Here is a 27,899-nt window from a genome sequence, read left to right on the forward strand (position 1 = left end):
TCGAGAGAAGGACATGAACATCTTGGATGACATGAGGGTGAGTAAATTATCAGGAAATTTTAATTTGAAAGTGAACTAATCCTTTAAATGAGGAATATTGTGAAGACTACAATCAAGATGGTTCTCTTTAAAAGAAAGGTTCACCCAGAAATGAAAATGATTGGGAAAGAGATTTTAGTTGTATGGCAAAGTGGAAAAGTTTCAGTAAATAAATACTTTTAGATTTCGTGTCAGTAACACAAAGCTTTCATATGGCTTCCGAGACTTAGAATATAGTGCACAAGTCAAATGGACTACCTGTCCTTATTGTAGTTCGACCATTTGGAATCTCTTGTATGACTAAAATTGTGTGTAATATAGTAAAATCAGGAGCGTGTAAAGTGGTAGGGCGCGGGGGTCAAAGGGGAAGGGCCGAGGTCACGGACAATCTTGTTGAGGCTTGAAATTTTCTCTTCTAGCAGGAAGTTCTTCTTCTCTGCTACTTTCTGACGCTGTTCTGTCTTCTCCAAGACTTTGAGCAGTTGAGCGTTCTCCACGTACAGGTCTTTGATCAACACATCCGATTCACTGTTCCTGATCAACTACAGAAGCAGAGAGAACAGAACGGTTAGACTGGAAATCTTAATTTGACGAAGAGTAAAATGCATCATCAAGAATGTGTCAAAGGGTAAGGGAGGATGTTTGTGCATTTCTGTACCTGTTCTTTCAGCTGAGACACTTTCTCCTGCAGCAACAGTTTGAGGTTTCTGAGCGTGAGCTCTACTTCTCTCATTCTCTCCTCCATCTGTAAAAGCGCCAACTCCCGCTCATCCTGCTGGGCAAACAGATCAAGGTCAGAGGTCATGACACAGATTAAGATGGTCAATTGGTCTGCTAGAAATGGCCTGGCTTAGTTATGCTAAACACCACAACTGCTCTTAGAATAATTAAATTAACAGTAAATAACCTTGCATGTCTCTCTACATTAGAAACCAAATCCGAAAAAAAACCCCTCAAAGATAGATTATATATGAGCAATGAAATAAACACCTAAAGCCACAATATGTAGTTTTTCGCCACTAGAGGTCGCTTATTCAAAACAAAGGCGTAGCTTGATTTTGCAGAATCATGGGAGATGTTGTCTTCATGTCTACAGCTGGTGGAAAAGAATTCGACGGGCAGAAATCATATTTATGGATGAGCTAATGTATTAAAGATTTATTAACATTACTGTATGAAGCAGGGTGTGGCTGAAAGCTGTTGGAGCTGAATGAGGATTTTTGGATATTTGAATCCAAAAATCTTACATATTGTGCCTTTAAATGAAAGAAAAATATTTTTTTTGTAATATTAATAGTGTAAAATCAGGGACATGTAAAGAGGACATGGACAATCAAGAGTAAAGCATTTTACAAATAAATAAAACAAAATGAATCACTATGCAAAATATTTCACCTAATAGTTTATTTGGTCTCACTTTTATATAAAAAACACATTCACATCAATAAGGGACATAAAACATTTAAACTAAGTAAAACATCCAACATAATCCAACTTAAATCAATAAATTAAATCAATAAATAAACATTAATTAATTTTAAATGTCAAAATGTTCAGTAAAAACATGTAGAGGTAGATAAAGTGATGGAGGGAGTCTTCATTAAATAATAATAAAATAAAATTCAAAAGCTGGATTTATCGCAAAACAATCATACATTACAGCTGAAGTATGGTATCATGTTAAAACTGATGCCATAACAGTGCTAAAAAACAACAACAACAACAACAACAATACTGCTTTTTCAAATACTTAAATCTTAAAACAAACTCATAATCATAGATTGTACTGCCCTTAATGGTATTAAATGTCAAAATCTTAGCTTGCTTTATCAGATGTGTGCCACCATCTGGTTCACAGAGGAAACAACTCACAGCCAAGAGCATATGACGTGATGCCACCTTGTGGCAGATGTAAATCACTACCAGCTGCGAAGCTTCATTCTAAATCAGACGGAGGACATTGACCTCATCAACTCAAACAAGAACAACAAAATCTGTCAGGAAGGGTTCGGCACACAGTGTAAAGGTAAGAGTTCAAATGGGAGGTGATGTCACAGGTTGCCACTCTCCTATGTCTGTTAATGATGATGTCACAGCTCTTACACCTGCAGAGAAACACATACACACAGTGCTATATACACACACATCTCATATCCACACACAGACTTACACAGGAACAAACTCAAAAGCATATTAAGGCCATTAATAAAGACGACACACCCAACACCATTCATTTACACAACCTAGGGGGCGCTCTAACACTACTACTACACAGAAAACGGACTCAGTGCTGCCCAAATGCTTCTTAAAGAGTGTAAATCCAGTGGATGACGAGTGTTTTCCAGAACAAAGCAAGCAAACAGAGACACCAGGAGAGCCCAATTCACCAAAGAAAACCTGAAACTTCAGAGACCAGACACACTAAATATTCCCCAGAGTGCTGCACAAGCATATACCGTGAAAGAGTATGCACTGACCCTGAGAGAGAACTCATGCTGGCTGTGATGCTGAGTGTTTGGGTGTGAGTGTGTTACCTGCATGTTGAAGTCTGGGCTGTCGCTATGGTGCTGTCCTCTCTGTTCCCCCGGCAACTGTAGAGGAGATGAAGGCAAGACTGCAGACAGATGAGCCTGAAATGACAGAGAATCAATGTGTTATTCTGAGGAAATGTGTGTTTGTGCACATGATAGGGGTGTTAAATACACACATCAAGTCACATCTATGTACTATTTTACTAATAACAAGAAAAAAATGTTGGTATATAAAGTGTATTATATAAATTCAAAATTGCTTTATGAATTTGCTCCATGACTGTAAATAATACAATATACATACACATATATAATATAATATAATATAATATAATATAATATAATATAATATAATATAATATAATATAATATAATATAATATAATATAATATAATATAATATAATATAATATAATATAATATAATATAATATAATATAATAATAGGGCTGTCAAAATAACGCAGATTAATCCATTCCGTATTGACCTTTGAACCTGGAGCCGTTCTAGCCACCATTCGACTGTAAAATGAAGGAGGGAGACGACTGCTGCGCTGATGGACAGAACGAGCAGAGCTCCTCCCTCGTGCGCGCGATAAAGTAAGCACCGTCTTTGCACTCTCTCTACCTCACACATAATAATCTAAATCAACTGACACATTGCTTAAAGTTTGTAAGACCGAATCCATGTTTAACGAGGCGCATTCGGAGAATGTTTTTCCTGAATAACCGCTGGGTGTGAATAGAGCTCAAAAGAACGTCACCTCATCTTCTTTGACAGGCGTCCTGCACGTGCAGCTGACATAAACCACACTTTCAGTAAACAAAAAGAAAATCCTATCCAGTGGTGAAGTGTTTTCTGTGTTGACAAATCTTTTGCGATGTCCTATTAACAGTCGCGATTCGCAAGCAACGCGTCAACGTCCGCTAATTTCCAATTCACGACCTAATGACTCATTTGAACAGATTCATTTTAATGAATCATGACAACAACTGATCTGTCCACATGGTCTATAATGAATCATTTACTCGAACAACTCTGAAATGAGAACATAAGTGTGCTTACCCCAATTAGCAAGAGTGGTTAGTAAAATTAGCCTTAATAATCCACAGTATTTTCAGGTTATTTAAATGACAATGTGTAGTAAATTAAGCCTACCTATAAAATCAGTTAGTTTAGACTGGAGTGAGGTGAAACCAGAACAAAGCAAGCTGTTGTTAGCTAGGTGCATTCAGTTTATGGTAGAAAATTATATTATTAGTTAATATAAAATGCTACTTTTTAATACTTTTCAGGTTTAGCAAAAAGCATCTTCTCTTACAAAGCTATAAAATCACTTTTTTTTTTTTTTTTTGCAAAGAGGGCAAGAAAGAATTACAGTGAGAGTGACGTGTACTTTATTGTCAGTATTGGGCTCACAGATCACATGGGTAGGGCACTTTTCACTGTTTGTGTGGATGACCATGTCTGTCACCACCAAAGACCATTTTTGACCCAGTAAAAACCCTGCATTGATTCATTTGAATTGAAATATGTAATACTTTCACAGCAAAAATTATGTATGCGATTAATTTAAATTAATTAATCACAGAGTATGTAATTAATTAATTTGAGTCAGTGGATTTCGCTGAGCAACGAAAAAGACCGCACCTATTGGCTGCATCCGAAACCATATAGAAAGTAATATGGTAGTACATCCAGATATAATTCATACTACACGTTCATACTATGTAGAAAATACTTTAACAGTTGCACTCATTTGAAAAGTTTGAACAGCATGTATAAAAGTTTGGCACAACCAAAGTTTGAGGGTTTGAGGTGGGGTTGGGTATAATTTCAGTGTATATTAAGGTCTGTGTATTGTGTTGTAGGTGTATAAAACACTTCTTGTGTATAACCTTGTTCCGCGTTGATAGCAGCTGTGTGTGCAGAGCCTCGAGTTCACGTTTCAAAGCTGATTTTTCTTGATCTGCAGTTTTCACGAGTCCTCGCTGTTTCACATTTAATGCCTCCAGATGGTGGATCTAAAAAAAGAACATCATCATCATCATATGCTTGCACACATCCTATGGCTGCCAGAGGTGTTTAGTAAACATGTTCTGACCTGTTCCTTTGACGTCTGCAGCTCTGAGCTCATCTCGCTCATCTGTCGCTTGAGTTGTTGGTTCTCCTCAGTTAGTGAAGCATGCTCCGCCTCCATCAGCCCAGAAAGCTCCGCCCACACACGCCTTCCCTGCTGCTGACCAGCAGACACAACAGAGACCTCCAACAACTGATGTGGAGAAAGAATAGTAAGAATGGGAATGTTACAGCGTCTCCATCTAATGGAAGTTACATAAGCTCCTGTCCTCGATACTCACCTTCTCATTGGCATATTGCACTTGTTTGTGCAAAGAAATCACTTCCTGTTTGAGAGCATCTCTTTCTTGTTGGGTGATGCGTAGGTCGGATTTGAGACGAGCGTTCTGCTGAGTGAGTGTCTGTAGAGATGAGTCCAGTGACATGACCTGAAAGAAGACCAGAAAATTTGTTAAGTAAAAGTGAAATGTCAGATGTGAGTAAAAATGGGCAGTGAGGGTGTCTTTGATTGTGTGTGTTTTTTGTACCTTTTCTATGCACCGATTGAGTTCTGATTTAAGCAGTTCCTTTTCTGTTCTGGAAACAATCTCCTCCCGATCACAAAACTGGAAGCAAGTGTGTATGTGTGCAAACAGTACGAGAGGCGGCATGGAAGAAAAAGATGAATATTATGAATGTTTCTGCCACATTACTATGAAATGTACACATTTAAAACCATACCCCATTCTTCTCATTGGTTGAGCTATCATGTTGACGCATCACTTCCTGGAGCGCATGTCGAAGCACATGATCTGCATTCTGCTGCAATAAATTCTCCTCCTCTAGCTGCTGTCCCAGGCGACGAGGCTCTGAGAGCTGAAGAAAAAGACATTAAAGACTTAGTTCACCCAAAAATTAAAATTCTGTTATTAATTACTTATCCTTGTCTCGTTCCATATCCGTAAGACCTTCGTTCATCTTTGCAACACAAAGTAAGATATTTTTATTGAAGTCTGAGAGCTTTCTGCCCTCTACAGAACTACCACTTTCAAGGTCCTGAAAGTCATCATTAAGTTTCGGGACTATTTGGGGGACTTCCACCTGGATTTGGCCTACCCAAAATGAAAAGCGACCATACCCACATACATCGCTCTAAATACAAAATTTGGGTGTCATTTTACAGGAAACCCTTTGAAGTTACATAAAATACTGCTGAAAGTGATAAAAATTATAGTATATGTTGTCTGTGCTGTAATAAACCCCCCAAAAAAGAGGCGCTTTTTGATTTAAGATTTTTTTTTGTGTTATAAATTCTTTTTTGAATGTGTATAACTCAGGCCCTGAGTGACTCAGCACCTACAGACAGTTTTGTTTGTTTCCTCTAGATTTCAGCAAAAACTGGAAAAAATAATTTTGTCTCTATCACGTTATATGCAAGAGCTATTCAAATGCACCTGAAGGGAAGAATAGTACTTTATGTAATTTCCACCTACCCAAATCTAAAGTCTTTCCATACCCATATACAGTGGTGTAAATGCAATATCCTAGTGTCATTTGACAGAAAACCCTTTGAAATTACATAAAACACTGCTGAAAGTGATAAATATTATTGCATGTGTCATCTATTTGTAGCTATTTGTGGCTGATTGAAGCAGTCATCGGAGTTGGAATGTGACGCTTGTCTTTTTTCTCAGAGTGATCATAATTCACTGTGTGATTCTTTGATCTATGATTGTCACACAATGGGTCTCATTCATGAAACACGAGCAGAACTAATTTTTTGTAAATCGTGTGTAAAGTGGTTCTGGCGTAAATTTTCGGATTCATTAAAATGTTCATATTTTCCAAATGTTAGTTGGTATGAAAGAAATCTACACCTGCTCCCAGCCACGCGTAAATAGTGCGTTTAACATCCGAACATTTTGCTCATTAATAAGGCTGCATTTTAATTCACCTTAATAAGGTACATATTTACACAGCATTTTGAAAAAATGTTTTATATAGTAATTACATACGTTTTTTCTTTTTACTTTTATTGTGAAAGCCAGTAATAGCATCTGCAAACGGAGCACTTTAATCAAATAATTAACTGATTTCAATAGGGCTGGGCAAACTAATGGTCCCTTCATTGTTATGGAAATTGTTTCCTATAAAATGGCCAAAATCCTTCGTTTGGTGTCATAATATGATGCCCATATATAGTTGTCAGTCGGATTTAATGGGCGGGATTTATGGTAATTGAGAATGAGCGTGCACGCGAGTCCCATTTACGACTGATTGGAATTCATTAACACACACACACATTTCACTATCACTTCTAACGTTTACGAAGTATTTGTGAATCAGGAGAAGAGTTTTCATGAAGGTCTCTTTACGCGCAAATCACTCACATATTTACTTGTATATTTATGAATGTTTCCTGAATGAGACCCATTGAAATAATGAAACTACATGGGCAAATTCCTTAGAATGAGAGCTTTCTTATGATATATGACTTGACTGTTTTGTGAAAAATATAAAATATTGTCATAGAAATTTTTTCTCCACAGTTGTCATGCGGAAATTCGTATCTGTGACCAATGCACATGTAAGCTCAATTTTACTGCTTAATGTATCATAAAAACAAAGGTTATGGTATTCTCTGTGAAGTTTAGATCCTAAGTTTTCAAATGATACCAAATATGGGGTGATACCATATTGGGAAGCCTTTAAAATGTATGTGTAAACATTATAATGTGGTTTTCAAACCCATATAAGGGTTGGTGGAATTGAAGTACTCTATGTAATTCCAGTGGTTTAACCTCAATTTTATGAAGCGACACGAGTGCTTTGTGCAAAAAAAACAAAACAAAAAAACAATTTACCCCTTTATGAATGAATCTGCAATGCGTGTTCATTGTTCTTTTTTTTTTTGCGCAAGCAAAGCACTCGCGCCGCTTCATAAAATTGAGGTTAAACCATTGGAGTCACATGTAGTATTTAATGATGTCTTAACTACCTTTCTGGACCTTAAAAGTGGTAGTTGCATTTGATCTCTATGGAGGGCCAGAAACCTCTTGCATTTCATTAAAAATATCTTCATTTGTGTTCTGAATTTGAACAAAGGTTTTACGGATGTGGAAAAGGGTGAGTAATTAATGACAGAATTTTCATTTTTGGGTGAACTAACCCTTGAGTGTGTTAAAAACATTGTAGTGACAGATGGCAACTTATAAGAAATCATTTCTGCATGTAACTCTATATAAGAAATTTTAACTTTCTGAGTAATGGAGTTAAATCTCACCTGTCTCCTGAGAGCTTGTAGCGATCTCTTCCCTTGCTTCATGTGTTGTAATCTGTAGAAAGACAAGATTTGTTTTGTCATTCATTCAACAGGTCTCATATGAAAGTTGATAACTTGCAGGTAAAACAGCAGGGTGCCTTACCGCATATCATCCTGGTTCTCTCTCAGGTCATCCTCCCTCACGGTTGAGATTTTGTGCCTCAGAATAAAGTTCTCTTTAGCCAGACGACAAACTTCACTCCTTAACACAGAAGGCATTGTAAATCCACTTGGTGATGACATTAAATTGCAGAAAATGACCAAGCATAACAAAATGTATCCATTTGTTGCACAGAACATTAGTTCGGAGTCAATTTTTTTTTTGATTAGGTCAAACATTCCTTTATATATAAGCTTCACACACATTTGCATTGGAAATTTTAAATAGTTTAGACAGAGGTTGGGTCAAAACTGGTATACAGTAGCTACACTAACACAAACAGATCTTTTTTTGTCACAATACTGGAGTACAACTCCTCCCCCAGAGGTTGGAAGTGTGTGGGAGAGATTAATGGCGGTAGTCGGGGCTTTATCTCTGCAAAAAAAAAAAAAAGACAAAAAAGCAGGGTCTACACAGGCACTCAGACAGAGGTGAAAGAGCAGCAGGGGCGAGCGGGGATAGTGTTCTACTAAAACAGGACCTAAGGAACCATCACATGGTACCTCCGCTCCTGCATTTGCTCATGGATCCTGAGAGATTTGTCCTGCAGATTAGCAAGTGCTTGGCGTAGTTGTGAGTTCTGCTTCTCAAACTCCATGCAGAAGAATTCAAGCTCTGCTACAGCAGCAATATTCTCTTTCAACTGGGAGTTGTCGGATGAGTTGTTTGAAGAATCGGAAGAGTCAGAGTCCCACTGCGGCACCTTAGCCTGTTTATCAAGTTCTTGGAGAAGTACCTTCAGTTTGGAATTCTCCACTTTGAGTCGTGCGGTCTCTTCCAGGACAGGTGACTGCTGCTTGTGGAGGTCCAGGACTACATGCATCTTACCCTCCAGACTTTTGGCTCTCTTTTTCAGTTTTCTGTTGCGCTCCACAAGCTGCAAGTTCTCTTCGATGCTTTGCTCAAAGCAGACCTTTAGCTTGGCAAGTTGCACATCTTTGATTGAGGCTGCCATTTGGCCAAAATGATTTGGTACTTGATGTGTGATATTCTCTTTATCCAGATCCTGCTGTTTAGAGCTCTGCAACTTAGAGCTAGTGCCTTCTGCGCCTTTGTTGTACTGCATCACTGTGTCTTGAAGAGCCAGGATCTCCTGAATGCACACATCTCTCAGATCCGCAACTTTGTCCAGTTCTCTATCAACGGTAGATGGGCTACAAACCTCATTTGCAAAAGCCCTGATTTCATTCTCAAGACTTGCAATGCTGTTACCAACCTCTGGATTGTCTTCAGTCTCAGGTTCAAGTGGTTTGCAATTGTATTTGATCTGTGTGTCATCTGTGCTTGGAGATTCATGATGTTGCAAGCTTTCCTGTTTATCAGAAGCTTCATTCTCAACCAAGATTTGAGCTTCTAATTCTGTGCCATTCAAAATATCCTCCTCAGCAATCTCCAAAGTGTCATCTCTTTGAGACTCTGTTGAGCGAAGAGGTGCAGAATGCTGAGAGGAATAGTACAATGCATCTTCAGAACCATTCACTCCAGGATTACTGAGATTCTCCTCAGTCTTTTCTTTCTCTTCTTTAAGACAGGCACAATCAGGGGTTTCTGCTCCATTATTGTTAGATTCTACATCAGCTATGTCTAATTCATCAGGACGAGAATTCGAAGTTATGTAGTTTGTAACTCCAATCTCTGGGTATCTGTGTTTTTGTGGATCACCAAGCGCAGAGTTAGTAGCTTTATCCATTATGCCTGCTTCCTCTTCATCATCTCGGTTTACAGAAGACTCCTCACATATCAGGTGCTTTGGACTGACTTCAGTAGATTTTGTGCAGGAGTCTTGGTTGAATTCAACAAAGGGTTGTACTGTGGATTCTTTGGAAGTTTCTTCATAGTTGTCTTCATTGGGCTCTGCATGGATTTCTACATTAGACTCTATGCAAGGTTCCCCCAATGGTTCTGCTGAATGTTCTTCAGTGGTTCCTGTCAACTGCAACACAATTTCTTCCAACTGCACCACTCTCAATGCCAGGGTGTCTCTCTCTGCAAGCAGAGCCTTTCTCTCATCCTTTAATTCCCGATCAAGGACCTCCTCACCCTCCTGGATTGTGCCTATCAGCTCCATGCTCTCAGTGAATGAAAGTACTTCCCCTCGCCTGCTCTCCAAAGCAGACAGACTCCTTTGCATCTCTACTCGCTCCTGGATGAAGTCATCCACGGCCTGCTTCAGCATCTCTTCCAGCTCAGTGGCTTTCTTCTCCGCTTGTGCCAGCAGCAGGTCTTTGGCCTCCATCCTGTCCTGCACATGGTTGTGCAGTTCATTGAGTTGACGGCTCAGCTCAATCTCTTTAGTTCGAGCAGCATTGACAAAAGCCTCCAATTCGGCCTGAAGTTGTAGGTTCTTGTCTGTCAGAGCTTTAATATCTTGTGCGTGTGCAAGTTCAAGGCATTGACGCTCCGTTTTGAGCTCCTCCCTCTCTAGGTCCAGCGCCTCCCTCAACAGCTTCCACTTTTGCTCCGCCTCCTTGGTGGCTGCCATTGACTCCTCCTCCCAGGAGGCATGATCTGCAGCATGCTGTTGGGCAAGTGCTGTAATCTCACTTTGGTAATGTTGCTTAAGTTTATGTACATCCACCTGAAAACGCTCAGACACTGCCTCCTGGTCACCATAGAAACGGACCTCCACCTCTTCAAGTCGCTGAGAGAATTCTGTCTCCAGCTCACTCCTGCACACGACCAATCAACATCAAAAGCTTATAGCATTACCCAAAAGCAATACTCACCAACTTGTATGGCACATTTCAAAAGAGAGGGGATGAAGAATAGTAGATACAGATTTTGTATGTTTCATGATGAGAGGTTAAATGTTGTTAAACCCAAAAGCAAATCATCACACATGGGCTTGAGAAGCATGACTTTGCTACTTTTATATATCAGGAGCCTCCAACCCTGCTCATGGAGCAGTGGTTCTCAATCCCGGTTCTCAACCACCAGCCCCCCAACACATATTTTGCATGTGCCACTTATTCAGCTCAATAGGAGAGAGCTCCATGAACTGCATTCTGATGGACAGGGTCCCTATGCAATGTCCACTACTCCCTACAACTTGAAGTACAGTTCACTTCAGAACATTAATTTCTGGATTTGCACTAGACCACTGCCTGAAATGTCATCACACACAGAATCCAGCAGCGCTTATTAGAAAACAAGGAACGGGATTAAGAACCACTTTCCTAGAGAGCTACCTTCTAGTGGTTCCAAACCTTGGTCCTGGAGTACCCCACAACACTGCACATTTTTGATGTTTCTCTTATGTGACACACCCATCTGAGGTCTGGGAGTCTTTCATAACATGTTAGTGAGTTGAATGAGTTGTGTTTGATTTGGGAGAAATGTGTAGTGCTGGGGTACTCCAGGACCAGGATTGGGAACCACTGTTCTAGCACACTTTAGTTCCAAACCTGCTTCATTGTACCTGCCTGTAATTTAAGCCTAGTAAAGTAAAGTAACTCTGAACACATTGGTTATCTGGTTCAGGTGGGTTTGATTGGGGTTGGAGTTGAACTCTGCAGGATGGTAGCTCTCCAAGATAGGGTTGGAGACTCCTGCTTTATTTGGACCAAAGTCCCCAAAGATTTCTATTATATATATATATATATATAAGTTTTTAATTCAGTTTCCCCAGTGATAAATCTAAAAACAAACAAGCAAACAAAAAAACATTATAAATGATATTATTACTTGAGAAACAACACTGCTTAAGACTTGTTTCCAGAGAATGTATCTTTAATACAAGTGTATTTTGTTTTACTGCAACTTGCATGATTATGCTTAAAGTGCAGTCAGATGTTTGTAAAATGTTTGTCTATCATTTATGCCATGTCAGCTACCATGGCATTAAACAGGTAAAATATAATAAATATATATTAAATATATATATTAAAATATATTGATGATTAAAACCTATAAAGATTTTTAAAATCTTTTATTAAAATGGAAGTAAAAAGAAAAAGAAAAATGTTTAAAAATGGTAAATGGTATAATTTCCTCAAAAAATTAAAACCACCACAGTTCAATCAAATATGTGTCATAGACAGAGGACTCTGGAATGAGGCACATAATGGGGACTCCAGTGTAAGACAAAATAAAGCACTTGCACTCTTAAAATCTCATACAGGTAAATCTCTCTTGCACTGAGGTTCTAGATATTTTAACTGGAAAATAAGACAAAAATACTTAAGATAAACATTTTGCAGTGTATCCAATTTGAGGACATGCGTTGAAAGAAAGGGGCTTCCGAAGAAGTTAAATTAGTCTTATTTCACATGTGAAAATGTGAAGGGTTAGGGTTTAAGGTTAATTTCAGCTAGCAAGTATGCATCTTACCTCTGTTCTGCAATGTCTGTGCGTAGTTTCTCCAAAAGGCTGCTAAGTCTTTCCCTCTCCTCGCTGTGTCTGGCACACAGCTCCTGCATGGCCTCCCTGTGAGCCTCCTCCATCCGGCTCTGCTCTTCATTCAGCACCTGCTGCCACCTCCTCTCCTGCTCCTCTCTCTCCACTTGCAGTCTCTTTCTCTCCTGCTCCAAACAGGCCTGCAGCGCCTCCTCATGTTGTTTCTCCAGCTGAGCCCTCTCTCTACCCCAGTGCTCAATTATAATGCTATCAGTCTCCTCCTGCTGTGTTCGGAGGTGTTCCCTCTCTTCCTGCAAACGCTGTAGTAGCAGAGCGTGATGTTCGTTCTCTAATGAAGCCCGCTCCTCATCCCACTGCTGCCTGAGCCTCCTTTCCCTCTCTAACCTCTCCTCCAGCACGGCCTGCAGCGTCTCCTTACTGATCTCCTCTAGCTCCTGCTTCTCCCGTTCCCAGTCCTCCTTGAGCTTCCGTTCTCTCTCATCCAGCACAGCCTGAAATGCCTCCTTACTGCTCTCCTCTAGCTCCTGCCTCTCTCCTTCCCACTCCTCCCTGAGCCTCTTTTCCAGCTCAACACACTCTTGTTCTGTTTTCTGCTGCATCTCCTCAAGCTGAGCACTTAGCACCTCCTCATAGCTCTTCTGCTCTTGTTTCCACTGTTCCATGAGCCTCTTCTCCTCCTTTTCCTTCTCTTCTAGCAATCTCTCTCTCTGCTCCTGCAGACTTGCCTCCAGCACCTCTTGGTGCTTCAACTCCCTCAAACTCATCTCCTCAGCATGCACTCTGCTCTGCTCCTCATGGGCAGTCTGTTTCTCCTCCAGAACTTGCACCTTCGCTTCCAGCTGGTCTGCACGTCTTCTGGCTTCCTGTGCCTCCTGCGTGAGAGAGTGAAGCTCCTGCTGGTGGAGAGTTTGGAGGGCAGAAATTTCCTGCTCCAATCTATTCGCTCTCTCTAGTTCTCTTGCCATCTCTTCCCTCAAAACCTGCACCTCCTGTTGGTGCTGCAGGGAGAGACGACTTCTCTCCTCTTCTGCACTACGTTTTTCTTCATTAATCTACAGAGAGGATCAGAGCGCAACAGGAATTCTTTTATTCTTTGAAAAATACAGGACAGTTTTGCATTTAAATAATCTTAAAGGTATAGTTAATCTAAAAAGTTTAATTGTCAGAATTATTATTTTTCAGTGGACTATTCCTTTAAGACTGATCTAAATGCAAATACACTAAATTTTTAAATAGTTTTAGTAGGCACATCGCCCTGATGTCTCACCATTGCCCTGATGTTTTCTATCTCTTGTTGGTGCTGCTCCAGCAACATCTCTGTCTCCAGACTCATGTTTAATGGCTGCCGTTCTTGAGAACCTGAGATGCATTCGCACAACACAGCACAGCTCATTACATGTGGCAGAAGATGGAACCCAACTTTAATCATTCATTCAGTGTTGTCTATGAGTATGAGCACACATGTTTATGTTACCTGGATTTGGACTCTTGCTAGCCAGTTCATCAGACAGACTTAGTCCGGGACGTGTCGAGGGTGTGTGACCCGAAGTCTGATATTCCTCCAGCTGAGCTTCCAGCTCATCTATACGATCCTGCAGCTCCTACAATGCACATACAGATATTGTTGTGAATTTCAATCAGAATAATAGACTGAAACAAATGGAAAGTATACAAAAACAGAGGTTACAGACCCTGCACTGCTCCTCGTAGTTCCTGCGCAGCTGTCGGAGACGGTCCTCCTGCAGGTAAAACTCTGCACTGTCTGGATCCAAATCACCAAACTACACACAGTAAAAAAAAAAAAAAAAAAAAAAAAAAAAATTTAGAAACTCACAAAACAAACCAAAACATACAAAAATACCATATATCAGTAATGGTATGACAAATTACAAGATCATCTAAATCAGAGGCTAATATCAATATTGTCTACAACAATATTCAACTTTACAAATGTTCATGATTTAATGGATAAGGTTTAAGGATAAGAATTTTTACAAATATTTTTACACGCATTTTAGAAAAATGTTACCTTCCTTACCTAAAAACGTATATTAAAAGGTGCCCTAGAATTAAAAATTTAATTTATCTCGGCATAGTTGAATAACAAGTGTTCAGTACATGGAAATGACATACAGTGAGTCTCAAACACCATTGTTTCCTCCTTCTTATGTAAATCTCATTTGTTTCAAAAACCTCCAAAAAACAAACATAACTGACATGATCCATGATTACATGATATTTTTAGTGATATTTGTAAATTGTCTTTCTAAATGTTTCGTTAGCATGTTGCTAATGTACTGTTAAATGTGGTTAAAGTTACCATCGTTTCTTACTGTATTCACGGAGACCAGAGCTGTCGCTATTTTCATTTTTTACACTCTTGCAGTCTGTATAATGCATAAACACAACTTCATTCTTTATAAATCTCTCCAACAGTGTGTAATGTTAGCTTTAGCCACGGAGCACTACCAAACTCATTCAGAATCAAATGTAAACATTCAAATAAACACTGTACTTACGCGATTAGACATGCTGCATGACGAACACTTTGTAAAGATTGAGGATAATATTAGCGGTGTGATCTTTATTTATGCTGTTTAAAGCAAGCGCAAGCACCGTGGGCAGGGAGCAGGAGATTTAAAGGGGCCGCGCAGCCTGAATCGGCGCATATTTAATCATGCCCCAAAATAGGCAGTTAAAAAAATTAATTAAAAAAAATCTATGGGGTATTTTGAGCTGAAACTTCACAGACACATTCAGGGGACACCTTAGACTTATATTACATCTTTTAAAAAGATGTTCTACGGCACCTTTAATACAAACATATAAAAAGCCCATGTACTTACAAGAATTTACATGGCTTTGCCAGGTCTAGAAATCATACTTTTAGAATTAAACTACCACATATATTCAGCTTTTTCAAGACAGTGGGAATGCTGATCTAAGTAATCTGAAAGATGCATCTCTAATGATGTCAGTAGGTCTGGGTATGTGATGTGTCTGCGTACATGCTAATTTCAGTACCTTCTCTTTCATAACATCATCCAGATTTTTCTGCACTTTGTTCAGCTGGTTTTCAGCCTCCACCAGTTTTTCTGTGGTCTCAATAAGCTCTGACTCCAGGCGACCATTTTCCTACACAAAACATTGACGACACATTAAAGTTATTGAAGACAAACATATACAATATATTCTTCAATTCCAACCACAAAAATCAAATCGAATCAATGTAACAGGAATGGGATGTGAACATGCAGCAGGCAATTCATGGTGTAAAGTAAGAAAAAATTAAAATAAACAATGCAAAATGCTGATTACTTTAATGGTGAGAGTTAGGTGTTCTCGTAGGAAGGCTTCATCATCTTTCATCTTGCCAATTTCCTGTTCAAGCTCTTCTCGTTGCTGATTGGCCTGCTGCTGCACAAGCTCCACCTCTCTACTTAGCTCTGCCCTCAGAGCAGTCATACTCTCTTTATATTCCTGCTCCAATTTCCTGTACATATTTGCATGCATGGACATAAACACACGTGCGCATGACACATGAATACACATGCTCACACCCACATGCATAGACCATCAATGTCCACAGAACAGGCCTTCTGTGTTTATGCAGCAAGTCTCTGCAGGTAAACACAGATACTGTTGAGGAAAATGTCACATCACAGATGATATGCAGAGAAGTGATGAGATTGGAGAATTTTACATTTTACTTTCTGCATTTAAAAGGAAGTATAAAGTACCATGGTTCAATTATGAAAGCATTGAAAGTGAAAGGTTACCGAAGGTTGAGTTCATTATTGCGTTCAATGGCAGCATGGTGGTCATCCACTTCAGACGCCAGCTGAGATTTCAGTTTCTCTGCTTTGTCCAGATCAAAGCGAATCCTCTCCTTCTCACGCCTTTCCAGGTCAACACACTCACTGTCACACAAAGAATTATGACATTACAAGAAATCTGAAACTGGAATCTTGAGTGAATCTGAATAATGAGCTAGATTGATGTAGAGTGTGTGATGACAATTTAAGAGGGAGTCTTAATGAGCTAGAGTGAGTGGAATAAATCTGAATAAGGACCTGGATTTAGGAAGAATAGCAATATGTGATTTAGAATGAGAGAAAACGATAAGCTTGGGTATTTTAGCGTGAGTCAGAATAACAAAGCTGAGGTGATCTGGAGTGAGTCTAAAATGAAATTACAATGATCTGGGGCCTGATATATAAACACAAAAAAAGGCATTAAAATTTGAGTACACTATTTTCCATGCGCATATCGGGATTTATAATAAATAAACAAACAGCGTAAATGTGTGCACACTCTAGACCGCACGTATGCACACTTTTACTGCAGTAAAATTTTAATGCATATTTACTACTGGAAAAGTAGTAAATATGATTTTAAACTCGGTTTTCATTTTGATATACAGATTTAGATTAAATATTCCACTTAAATTCATTATCCAGACTTTAAACAAAAATTATATGAATTTAGATAGAAATATTTGTAGTGGATGTGATGCTTTGAGCAGTTTTCCTGTGACATTCTATGTTTTAATGTTTTAATAACAGCGAGGAGTGCTAGATGCATGATAATTCCTCTTTAAAATAAATTGCAGAACTCATGTTTTGGTTGTTTTTAACAATTCTTCAGCAATTTGTACATGACAAAACATTTTAGAGCTTGACATAGCTAGAAAATTATTTTAATTATTTTATTCATTTTTATAACACTTCCATATCTAGAAATGACAACTCTAGCTTTTCCAAGACTGTGGAAAACTTTATTTTCATATAAAAATGATAGTTGTTAATAAATTAAAATGAGAAATATGATTTTTAGTTGTTTTATATTTGGTCTTATTTTAAATCATTTTAAGCCACCTTGCGGCCCCCTTGGAGTTGTGCAGAGGCCTCCTGATTGAGAACCACTGATCTAGCATGAGCTGGAGTACATGTGAATAACAAACTGAAGTGATCAGATGTGAAGCAGAATGAGCGAGATGGTCCTCACTGCAGTACACGAGATCCAGGGGGCGAGGTTGGATCCAGATCCAACTCCTGCTACTTTACATATACCTAAACCTACCCGTCTCCACCCCTGGATCTGCATCCTGTATCTCACGTTCTGCAGCGAGGAGCTACTGGAATGAGCTACAGTGCCTTAGAGTAATGATTAGAGTAATGAGCTGGTGTGAGTCTTAATATACGAGTTGGATTTAATGAAATATTTATGACGATCATATAAATTAGTAATATGAATCATGCAGTAATACGCTGGAGAAGCCCTAGTTAAAGATAAATATGGACCAAGCTTGGGTAAGCTGTGAGAGTTGGAATGAGCTAGAGTTCAAATACATGGACTCACAGCAGATGTCTGATTTCTGCCTTAAAGCTCACTAGCGCCGCTTGGTGGATTGAGTTCTTAGTGTTCAGCAGCTCATTCTCTAGAGCAACGGTCAGCTCGGACAGATTCACTTTACCTTCCAGATTAAAATCCAGAGCCTACAGACAGACACACACATAAACTTGTTACAAATATCCCAGATTAAACGTAGAGTTGTGTACATGCACAACGTCTATGTGTTTTACCTGTAGGATCTCTGAGCTATTGTCCACTCCCTCTTCCATCCACCTGTAAAGCAGAGTTTCCACAGGTGCATGTCCCGATCCATCATCCAAATCTGAAAACACCTGCAGACCGATTGTACTGCTCAAAGCACATGAGATCCTTCGGCCCGACTCGTCAAACTTGAAAGAGAGATGGAGAAAAGAGGTTTTACTATTATATTTAAGCATGTTTTGCACACAACCTATTTTTGTGTACTACCTGAGTGGAATGGTGTCTCTTTAATTGTCTGTAGGGTGTAGATACTGATGGTGTGGGTGGTTTGCTGTGGTTTATTATGCATGAAATGAACTCCTGCACGTCCATTACGCTTTCATCAGAACCCTGCAACAGATCCTCACCCACCTGAACACATTCAAAGCACAAGAACTGCATGTTAATATGGTATTTAACCACTTAATGCATCTCAGGTTGTGATGATGGGAAATACCTCAATGCCTATGTGCTGACAGAGTGCGTGTAGCTGTTGCAATGTGGCCATGCCGTTTATGGGTAGAGAGAGCTGATGGCAGGCATCCTGCAACCGCTCCTCTAAGTCACAGAGTGGCAGTGCATTGCCTCGTGGTGTGCTGGGCTCATCAGGGTTCCAGAGGTGCATCTGACCTGCACACAAACCACTGTAAATCTCTGGCATAAAGAAATATGTCTGGGGTGTTGAGAGTATTCAAACTCACCTTCTGCTTCAAACTCTTCAGAAATGCTCATGTCAGCGTTCCAGCGCTATAATGAAAATAAAAATAAAATGCACAAATGAAAAACTCTTGTTATCGTCACACCCCCAGGAGGGGGCAGTTTTGAGCAAGAATGAGACAGCAGAAGATGCAAGTAATAGAGGTGAACATATAAGGAGGGGTTTGAACAATGTATTGAACAATTATTAATTTTATCATTAATAATTTAATCAATTAGACTTACTGACTGCAATGTCAAAACAAATGCCTTGAGTGATCACCTAAGCAAAGTGTGAAACACTGCCTACACAGGCAGGAAGTTAATAAGGTTCATAAAAACACTTTCCTTTTAAAAGTTTGAGGTCAGTAGGATTTTTTTAAAGAAATAGTGCATTTTAAATCAGCAAAGATGCATTAAATTGATAAAAATTGACATTAACATCACATGGTTACAAAAAAAAAACTTCTATTCAAAGATTGCTGAAGAAAAATGTGTCAATTTCCACAAAAACATTAAGCAATACAACCGTTTCAACATTAAAATGATTTCTGAAGGATCATGTGACACTGAAGACTGGAGTAATGGCTGCTAAAAACAAATCCAGTTTTGCCAAAGGAATAAATTACATTATAAAAATGTATTAAAATCGAAAACATTGTCGGCACCGATAGCCTTGTGGGCAGTGTACGTGGGCGAAGTATAGCACCGTTGCCCTTCGGGCGACCTGAGTTCGAGTCCCGGCTTGCGTACTTTTCCCGATCCCATCCCCCTTTCTCTCCCACCTCGCTTCCTGTTCACTCTATACTATCCTATCATAATAAAAGGCAAAATTTGCTAAAAAAAAAAAAAAAAAAAAAAAAAAAAAGTTTATTTAAATGGTTAGTAATATTTCATAATATTACTGTTTTTAAAGGGTTAGTTCACCCAAAAATGTAAATTCTGTCATTAATTACTCATCCTCACATTGTTCCACACCCCCATGACTTTTCATTTCAGGACACAAATTAAGATATTTTTGATAAAATCTGATGGCTCAGAGAGGCCTCCATTGCCAGCAATAACACTGAACCTCTCAAGATCCAGAAAGGTACTAAAGACATATTTAAAACAGTTCATGTGACTACAGTGGTTCAACTTTAATATTATAAAGTGACTAGAATACTTTGTGCGCCAAAAAAACTAAATAACGACTTTATTCAACAAATTCTAGTGACGGGCGATCTCAAAATACTGCTTCATGAAGCTTCAAAGCTTTACAAATCTTTTGTTTCAAATCAATGGTTAGGAGTGCCAAAATCACATGATTTCAGTAATTGAGGTTTTGTTATGTAATAAGTGTTTTGAAATTTCAATAGTTCATGTGACTCTGGCCGTTTGATACACGCTCCGAACCACTGATTCGAAACAAAAGATTCGTGAAACAAAATATTCATAAAGCTTTGAATCTTCATGAAGCAGTGTTTTGAAATCACACATCACTAGATATTGTTAATAAAGTTGCTACTTTGCTTTTTTGGAGCACAAAAAGTATTCTCGTCACTTCATAACACTAAGGTTAAACCACTGTAGTCACATGAACTGTTTTAAATATGTTTTTATTAGCTTTCTGGACATTGAAAAGGGAAATGATCTAGGTGGTAATAATGCAGGCCTCACTGAGCCATCGGATCTTATCAAAAATATTTTATAAAAATATTTGTGTTCTGAAGATGAACGAAGGTCTTACGGGTGTGGAACGACATGAGGCTGAGAAATTACAGAATTTTCATTTTTGGGTGAACTAACCCTTTAAAACGTATATATACACACACACACATATATATATATATATATAATAATTTATTTTTTCTTCTCAAATAAATGTAGCCTTGGTGAGCATAAATGACTTTACAAAACATGCAAAAAATCTTACTGACTTATATATAACTGATATATAATAACTCAACAATAAATAATAACCCCCCCCAAAAAAAGTTAAACAAATATTGATGCACAAATTCAGCAATAAACGTATGGGCTTGAACGCACAACTAGCCACAGGTTGTGAAACTAAAAAGCCACTCAATCAACTACTTCCCTATTGTTTGGTCAAGATCATTGTGTGCGTGTGTTCAAATATGGACAGAGTGAATTTCGGGGGGTGTAGGGAGCAGATGGAGAATACTTGCAATGGAATTCAGGGGGTGGGGAGGGGTCATTGTTCATCAATAGACAACCACCCCCCTCCAAACACACACCCCGCACATCTGCTATCGTAGAACCGGAGGATTGTTCACACGTTAGACTATCAGAGAGAGCTCTGCACAGCACTGTGTATTAATGTGCACCTGCTGGAGAGCGTGGCCAGAGTCACACACAAAAGCTCACAAACACATGCCAGCATGAATTTGATAAAAATCTTTTCATCACAAGATGTCATTGCTCGATAGTTTGAGTGCTTTAAAGCCAGTGGGATGTGTCTTCTGAGAATGAGATCTCATTAATTCAGTGACACACTAAACTGCTGTCAGAGCAGAGGGCAAGGACACACACACACCAACACCCATACTGTGTGTTTTTGCTCTCTCTAGTCAGCCAAAGTTTTTCAGAGCTAGTTCAGAAATTGTGGCTGAAATAATTTGGAAGTTTTCTCAAGGAGAGTCACAGCTTTAACCTTCATCTTATCTGTATATTCAGATATGGAAAATTCTAAATGAAAAGAATGCGGCTTAACCTTTGAGCTTCACCGCTATTAATGTCTGCGTTTGTTACCTCACGTTTCCTGGGTACAGTCCTGTCATCGTTCTCTTGAGCATCTTCATCCTTCTCCTCCTCATCTTCAGCCTGTGTGTGTGAATCAGTGTCCGTGTGAATGAACTCCGGAGCAGAGCGACGGCCATAGCGCTTACTGCCCTTTACAAAGCGTGGCTGGACTTCTGGGGAATCTAGGGGAAAGACAAAAGGACTCTTGCAACATTTAATCTATAAATACATTTTTGCATGGTAAAATCTAACAAGGGCTCAACTCTTTCACAAATTTTGTGCAAGGGATCACATGCTGATTTGGTGCTTAAGAAGCATTTATTTATTTTTAGCAATGTAGAAAACAGTTGTGATTCTTAACATTTTTGTCAATACTTTGAATGGAAAGTTCAAATGAACAGCATTTATTTGAAATAGAAAACATTTTTAACATTATAAATGTCTTTATTGTCAGTTTTTGGTTAATGTATACTTTTCTTTCCTAAATATTCTTACTGATCTCAAACTTTTAAATGGTAGTGTATATGTGCACCACAGAATTTAGACAAACTGTACCATAAAGTCTGATTTCATTATCGTATTATTTATAGTATATCAGCTAAGGATGCACTGATATGAAAATTCTGGCTGATACGATAACGTATACGATAAATCCAACATTTTATGTAATTTTTGAGCACTTGATTACAAAAACAAAAGTCTCATCATTAAAAGCCATGTCCCATGCACACAATAATAATGTTCTCATTATAACTGTATGTAGCCTATAGTGCAGTAGTTTTGCAAATACAGTACAAGAATGAGGAGGTGGGTAATTTGCAAATACAGTACACTCAATGGAGGTGGGTAATTTTCGAAATTGTCTTCTAAAGTCATAATATATACATTGTTTTTGAATTACCGTAAAGCATTTCGTCACTCTCGCGTGAACTTGAACATGAGGCGAGATTGTTTCGGGTCGGTGCAGCTCAACTTGCAAGTGCTGTATTCTGGTGTAGACGTGCCAGAGGGGGTTAGTGCTCGCCTCAAACACACCACTACAAATCAATTAACCATCGTAAAACCTTAGAAAACTATTTATGAAGGTTAAAAAAGTTCTGCTTTAAGTGATCGATCACATTTCTAAGCAATCAGGGTTACATATCTTGCCTGATAGACAGTACCATAGACTTGCAATTGAGGATGGGTCCTGAACCATATCCAAGGAACCGAATATCATAAAGGCTTGGAGAAGGTCTATCTGACAGCCAGTAAGAAACCACTCAGCAACCACACATCAATGTTCTAAAAACACTTGTAGCAACCACATAGCATTGCCCAGGCTACAATCATTAACTGTGAGATGTCATAATTAGAGAAGAGCTTGTTTTAAGATAGAATAGTCTTCATTTACACTCTCACTGTTCTCAGAATAATCCTTCTTAATCCAGATTTAACCTCACATTCTCCCTTCACTCCCTGAGCTCCCGCTGTCTGGCTTTTAATACATTCTCGGTTACATCAGGATATCCAAACGCCTACATCATTGATCTCCTCAATGTCAAATTATATTAGTCAACAGTCAAATATCCTCTTATAATATCAATATATTTATTTCCATACAGATAAATATTTATTGCATTTTTTTTTGAAAATTGTGTTTTAATTGTCAATACTATTGCCAATGTCTAGACTATATATATTTAGAATAAATAATATTAAAATTATTATTATTTTAAATTCTAAATATATATTAATCATCGGATACCCAGTTTTGGCATTAGTATTAAATGAGACAAGAGCAAAACTGCAGAAATAAATCTCTTATTTTACACAATATTGGGTTACTTGCTGATGCCAAAATGATCAATGAAGTTCGCATTGACGTCCGGTCAAGATTACCATTACATGGTTCAAACGTGCATCGTTTTGGTTACCAGCCCAGATATAAGATACATATTGAGGATGTTACCTGGCTGTTCAAGACATTCCTCTGGATCATCTGTGTTTGTACTTGATAACACGAGGATCAGAGCATCCTTAAACTGTTCAAAATCAACCTGAAAAATCAAAACAGTAGCAACAAATCATTCGTCTTTTCACCCAAGTCTATCAAGAAAACATTCTTGTTTTAGATACTCCAAAATTATTTGGTTTGGGTTTTGTACAAAATAGTTTCTGAAATGTAAACCACACTCAAATTTTCCGGACCATTACCAGCATTTAATGTCTCAGCATTAAAAAAAAAAAAACAAGTCACACAAAAATTTAAACTAAAATAAAATAAAATGACATGCGTGTACATATGGTCTCTCACCCGTGCACTGATCTGGTCCCGCAGCAGCGTGTGTAAGAGTGTGTTCAGCGTGTTCTCCTCCAGCTGAAGGGCCCGGCAGAGATCGGTCAGTTCTTCAGGACTCAGAGAGCCCAAACCACTGCCATCAAAACTTTCAAACACCTCTTTCAATCGTTCCTCATACTGGTCCCTCGCTCCATCCATCAGCCTTTCCTGCAGAGACACAGAGTTACACATTCTGCCCACTGACATTTGGCTTATTTAGGCACACAGTTCACCTCCACACTCACAATAACTCTAATGTCTTCCTCCTCAAAACACAAGGATGCAAAAAGAGCCATCAGAACCAAAGAAAAGAGTCAAAAAAATGGACGCGAGCAACGACAAGCTCAAGCGCAAGAGCTTGACACACACTGGTCACCTCTACCAGAGAGGCTGTATTGGAGGTCAGCCATTAAAGGACTACAGCTTTCATAACAGCAGAGCTCTGATAAACTCAAACAACGTTCCCAGACTTTACTATTGGATTGCCATGAACCTTTCAGTCATTCAGACGGATAAGGAGTATTTAGAAATCTTTTTACATCTCTGGGCAGAGGTTCCAATCTTTTGAATTAATAGGTGTTATTATTAATAAAAATATTATTATTATTATTATTAGGGATGTGCAATATATCGGTACCACTTCAGTTATCTTATTTGACAATATTACTGTTTTTTTTTTATAATTAAATAAATACATTTCTACATTTATATATAGACTACTTTTGCCATCATCTAACAAAAATTTACCATTTTTAAAGACACTAATTGTCGGCGCCAATAGCCTCGTGGGCAAATTTTACTCATTGAAAGCACACGTGATGATTATGTACTCATAGCTATTGAGAGTATGTGTATATAAGATTTAATAGGGAACATTTAAGCTTGAGCCACAAAAATGGAAAGCACATACAGACCTACAGCACTATTTCTGACACACAAAATCCCTCCGCTCAGGAAGAGAAGAGATCTGTGGGCTAAATGCAGAGCGGTGCACAGACAAGAGAGGCCAATGTCAGGACACACAACTCAGATGATGATGAACACAATTAGGGCTGCATGATATATTGAAATGAAATATTCACATTGCAACAGTTTGCATTTTAATACTCCAAAAGATTACAAAAAAAATCCAAGTTTTAGGTAGACGCAGACAACAGAGTAGACTGACAGGACACATGACTGTTACATATGTGTGAAATGCTTAAATGTTATTAAATGCAATAATATACTCACGCACACAGAAAGCAGACTCGATTCAATTATTCAATTTCTGTTGCTAAATAAACCTAATGTAGGCCTACCTGAAACCCCAAACCCCCCTGGTTTACACTGATGTTAAAGTGACACTTACTTTTTATGTAATGTCACAGTAAAACACTGCCGTTCACTTTTAGAAGTTGTAGGTATGTTTCCTTTTCACAAAAAGAATGTGAAACATGTACTCTGCCCTCAAAAAGTTTGGAAACGCCCTAGAAAAGTGGGGTTTTGGACATTATTGGCACGAATCATTTTTAATTTGTGATAATTTTGCACTGATAAGGGACAACACAAACAACGGAAACATATATTATTACATAAACAGTTTATACATAGAAAAAAAAAAACTTATTTTCGATTCATCAATATCCACTATTAGCAGCTATCTGACCTTAACTGGGTTCTAATTGGTTCATTGTATTCTAAACTTAATTGACTTAATAAAATCTTTTACAAACCTGGGCCAAGTTTAAACCAGTACAATTTACATTTATTTTCCACACTTAAAGCAGCATCATATCACATTATTTTACAAGTTATCGCATATCTCTTCAATATCATGCAGCCCTAAACACAATCAAACACACGACTGCAGCATGTGTCTTTTGTCCCAAGGTGGCCTGACTAAAGGCTTACATGCATATAAGTGTGTGTATTCATTTATTCTTCTTCTTCGGTGGATGGAGCGCACACAAACGCACACGCACACAAAGGGGGAGGGGTTTGGTACCCATCTGCTCCTTGCCAATGACATCATCACCAGCCCCTTACAAGGACGTCTGAGAGTGTCCAGGTGTTCCTCTATTCAGGAAGAATAGATTCAGAGTCACTCATATATGGACGAGGTAATATGTGGAATTGATTTTCAGGGGCAATTTATTCTAACCACATAATGTGTACAGCGTCAATCAATTTATGTCAAATACTTTTCAATCTCAGTCTTAACAATTATAGTTGAAATATTTAATATCAGATTAGTTGTAAACAGTGTAACCACACTATTTAACCAATGGATTTGTAACAATTAGGGTTTTTTTGCATTCATTTCACATTTATTAAGTTTTTAATTACAAAGAACTTTTTTGTACTAAGCATAATTGGAACAAATTATATAGACGCATTACAATTTTATTTAATTCAAATGATTAATTTTAAAATTGTATTGTAAATTATGATATTTTCCAGGTCCGTAAATCACCGTTTTAAAATTTCCTGATATGCAGGATTTCTATGACCATGGGAACCATTTTCTGTGTAAATAATGCACAAGTACTGCAAGAATGCATTACATATACAATACATACAAGTAATTTTACTACAAATATCATATGTATGTCAAAGTCTGCTTTGTTGGCCATCAGCGAACGGCACGCATTGAAGCTCTGGTATCTGATAGCGACAGGTCTATACTGTGCTAGAACAAGATGAGACAAATCTCTCAAATGTTAGATAATATATTTAATATTATATATATTGTGTAACTTTTAGAGATTAATTAGCCCATCTTATCTGCAATTCAGCTATCCAGTAAAAACTATTCAACAATCAGAGATTTCAGCATCATACAAGTGTCCAGCAGTGAAACACAGACACAAAGGAAGACAATGACAGACACACACACACACACACACACACACACTGATGATCAGAGACACATTTAAATGAACAGATGGTTTGATTCAGCAGCAGACAGAAGATTCATTTCATTCCATCACTGGTGTCTGATTCTGTTTCCACTTAGTTTTGCATGACTTTTAAACAATTATAGTCATTATAAAACAATGCCACAACAACCTGTTGAAAACCAAAACTACTTCCTTCATCACATGGCTACAGTTCTGCAATCTCAGATGATTGAGGTCATCAGTCCATAACAGTAACTCTTAGCAACATATATACACACAGCAACATTAAATACACAAACACACAAAATACACGCCCGTACTAAGACACTGCTTTAAAGCCTGAACAAACACTTCACTCACCTAACATTTACTCTCATATTGGTTTGTGGTATAAGATTATAGTAAATAATGTTTCAATATAGAAAAACAAAAGTTCTCAACTTCAACACTTGCAGTCACAAATGAATTACACGTTACCGACACAAGCTGAAACCATATGTAGGACACATAATATTGAAAATGAATGCTGAGAGAATGCATGAATCTGTTACGAGTGATTTGTGTGTGATAAAGTCAAAGTTAAACCCATCAGAACATACCCGGCGATATCACAGATGCGCGCGCGCTCTCTCTCCGTTATTCGGCTATAAGTCCATTAGTTTGATCCAGAGCTCGCGCTCACGCTGAACCGTCCTGCTTATATTTGGGTCTAATACCGGAGCTAAAGCTGTGAATGTGTTGTCTTTCTCCTGAATGCTCGGGTCAGCGTGCTACATTGTCTGTTATAATGGGTTGGTCAGTGAGAATTTGAAAGGCCCTGCAGGAGGAAGAGGAGGAGACGAGCAGAAACACAGCGCGCAGCAGCGCCTCCAGCAGGACAAAGAAGGAACTACAACACCTGTTGAGCTAGATATGTTTTTTTCTGTCGCGTATGCAGATTTATTAGCTTTCTTGTAGTGCCGCATTGTCAAAGCACTGAATGTATTAATCCGTTTTAAACTAAGTTTGGGGTCGGTTAAATATTTTAATGTTTCTGTCTCTTACCAAGACTGTGATTATTTGATCAAAAATACAGTAAAAAGTATAACATTGTAAAATACTTTTTGTATCTTAATATATTTTAAAATCTAATTTATTCCTGTGATGACAAATCTTGAGTAAAATTTCTTATTATCAATGTTAAATAAAAACAATAGT

General features: G+C 38.3%; 1 protein-coding gene across 4 annotated transcripts; it reads right to left on the reverse strand.

The window, feature by feature from the left end:
* Positions 1-27,828, reverse strand: nin (ninein (GSK3B interacting protein)). Of its 4 annotated transcripts, none has more exons than XM_067386661.1 (26): positions 27,302-27,828; positions 23,797-23,988; positions 23,452-23,539; positions 21,510-21,682; positions 18,761-18,806; positions 18,517-18,689; positions 18,288-18,431; positions 18,050-18,208; positions 17,826-17,962; positions 16,244-16,384; positions 15,783-15,957; positions 15,489-15,599; positions 14,156-14,245; positions 13,939-14,065; positions 13,732-13,823; positions 12,438-13,516; positions 8,052-8,150; positions 7,910-7,961; positions 5,368-5,502; positions 5,175-5,252; positions 4,929-5,075; positions 4,673-4,840; positions 4,467-4,592; positions 2,574-2,669; positions 698-814; positions 1-581 (listed from the first exon to the last, which is right to left on the reverse strand). In XM_067386661.1, exons 2-26 carry the CDS (start codon positions 23,977-23,979, stop codon positions 366-368), a joined length of 4,152 nt encoding a protein of 1,383 aa, XP_067242762.1. In that variant the 5' UTR covers positions 23,980-23,988; positions 27,302-27,828; the 3' UTR covers positions 1-365. The 4 variants fall into 4 exon arrangements, with proteins under 4 accessions (XP_067242762.1, XP_067242761.1, XP_067242760.1 ...); XM_067386660.1 differs by lacking the exon at positions 27,302-27,828 and adding an exon at positions 24,066-24,141 and having other exon boundaries at positions 698-811; XM_067386659.1 differs by lacking the exon at positions 27,302-27,828 and adding an exon at positions 24,066-24,141.
* Between the last annotated feature and the right edge of the window lie 71 nt (positions 27,829-27,899).

Source organism: Chanodichthys erythropterus, chromosome 5, assembly GCF_024489055.1.
Source record: "Chanodichthys erythropterus isolate Z2021 chromosome 5, ASM2448905v1, whole genome shotgun sequence".
Taxonomy (NCBI): Eukaryota; Metazoa; Chordata; class Actinopteri; order Cypriniformes; family Xenocyprididae; genus Chanodichthys; species Chanodichthys erythropterus.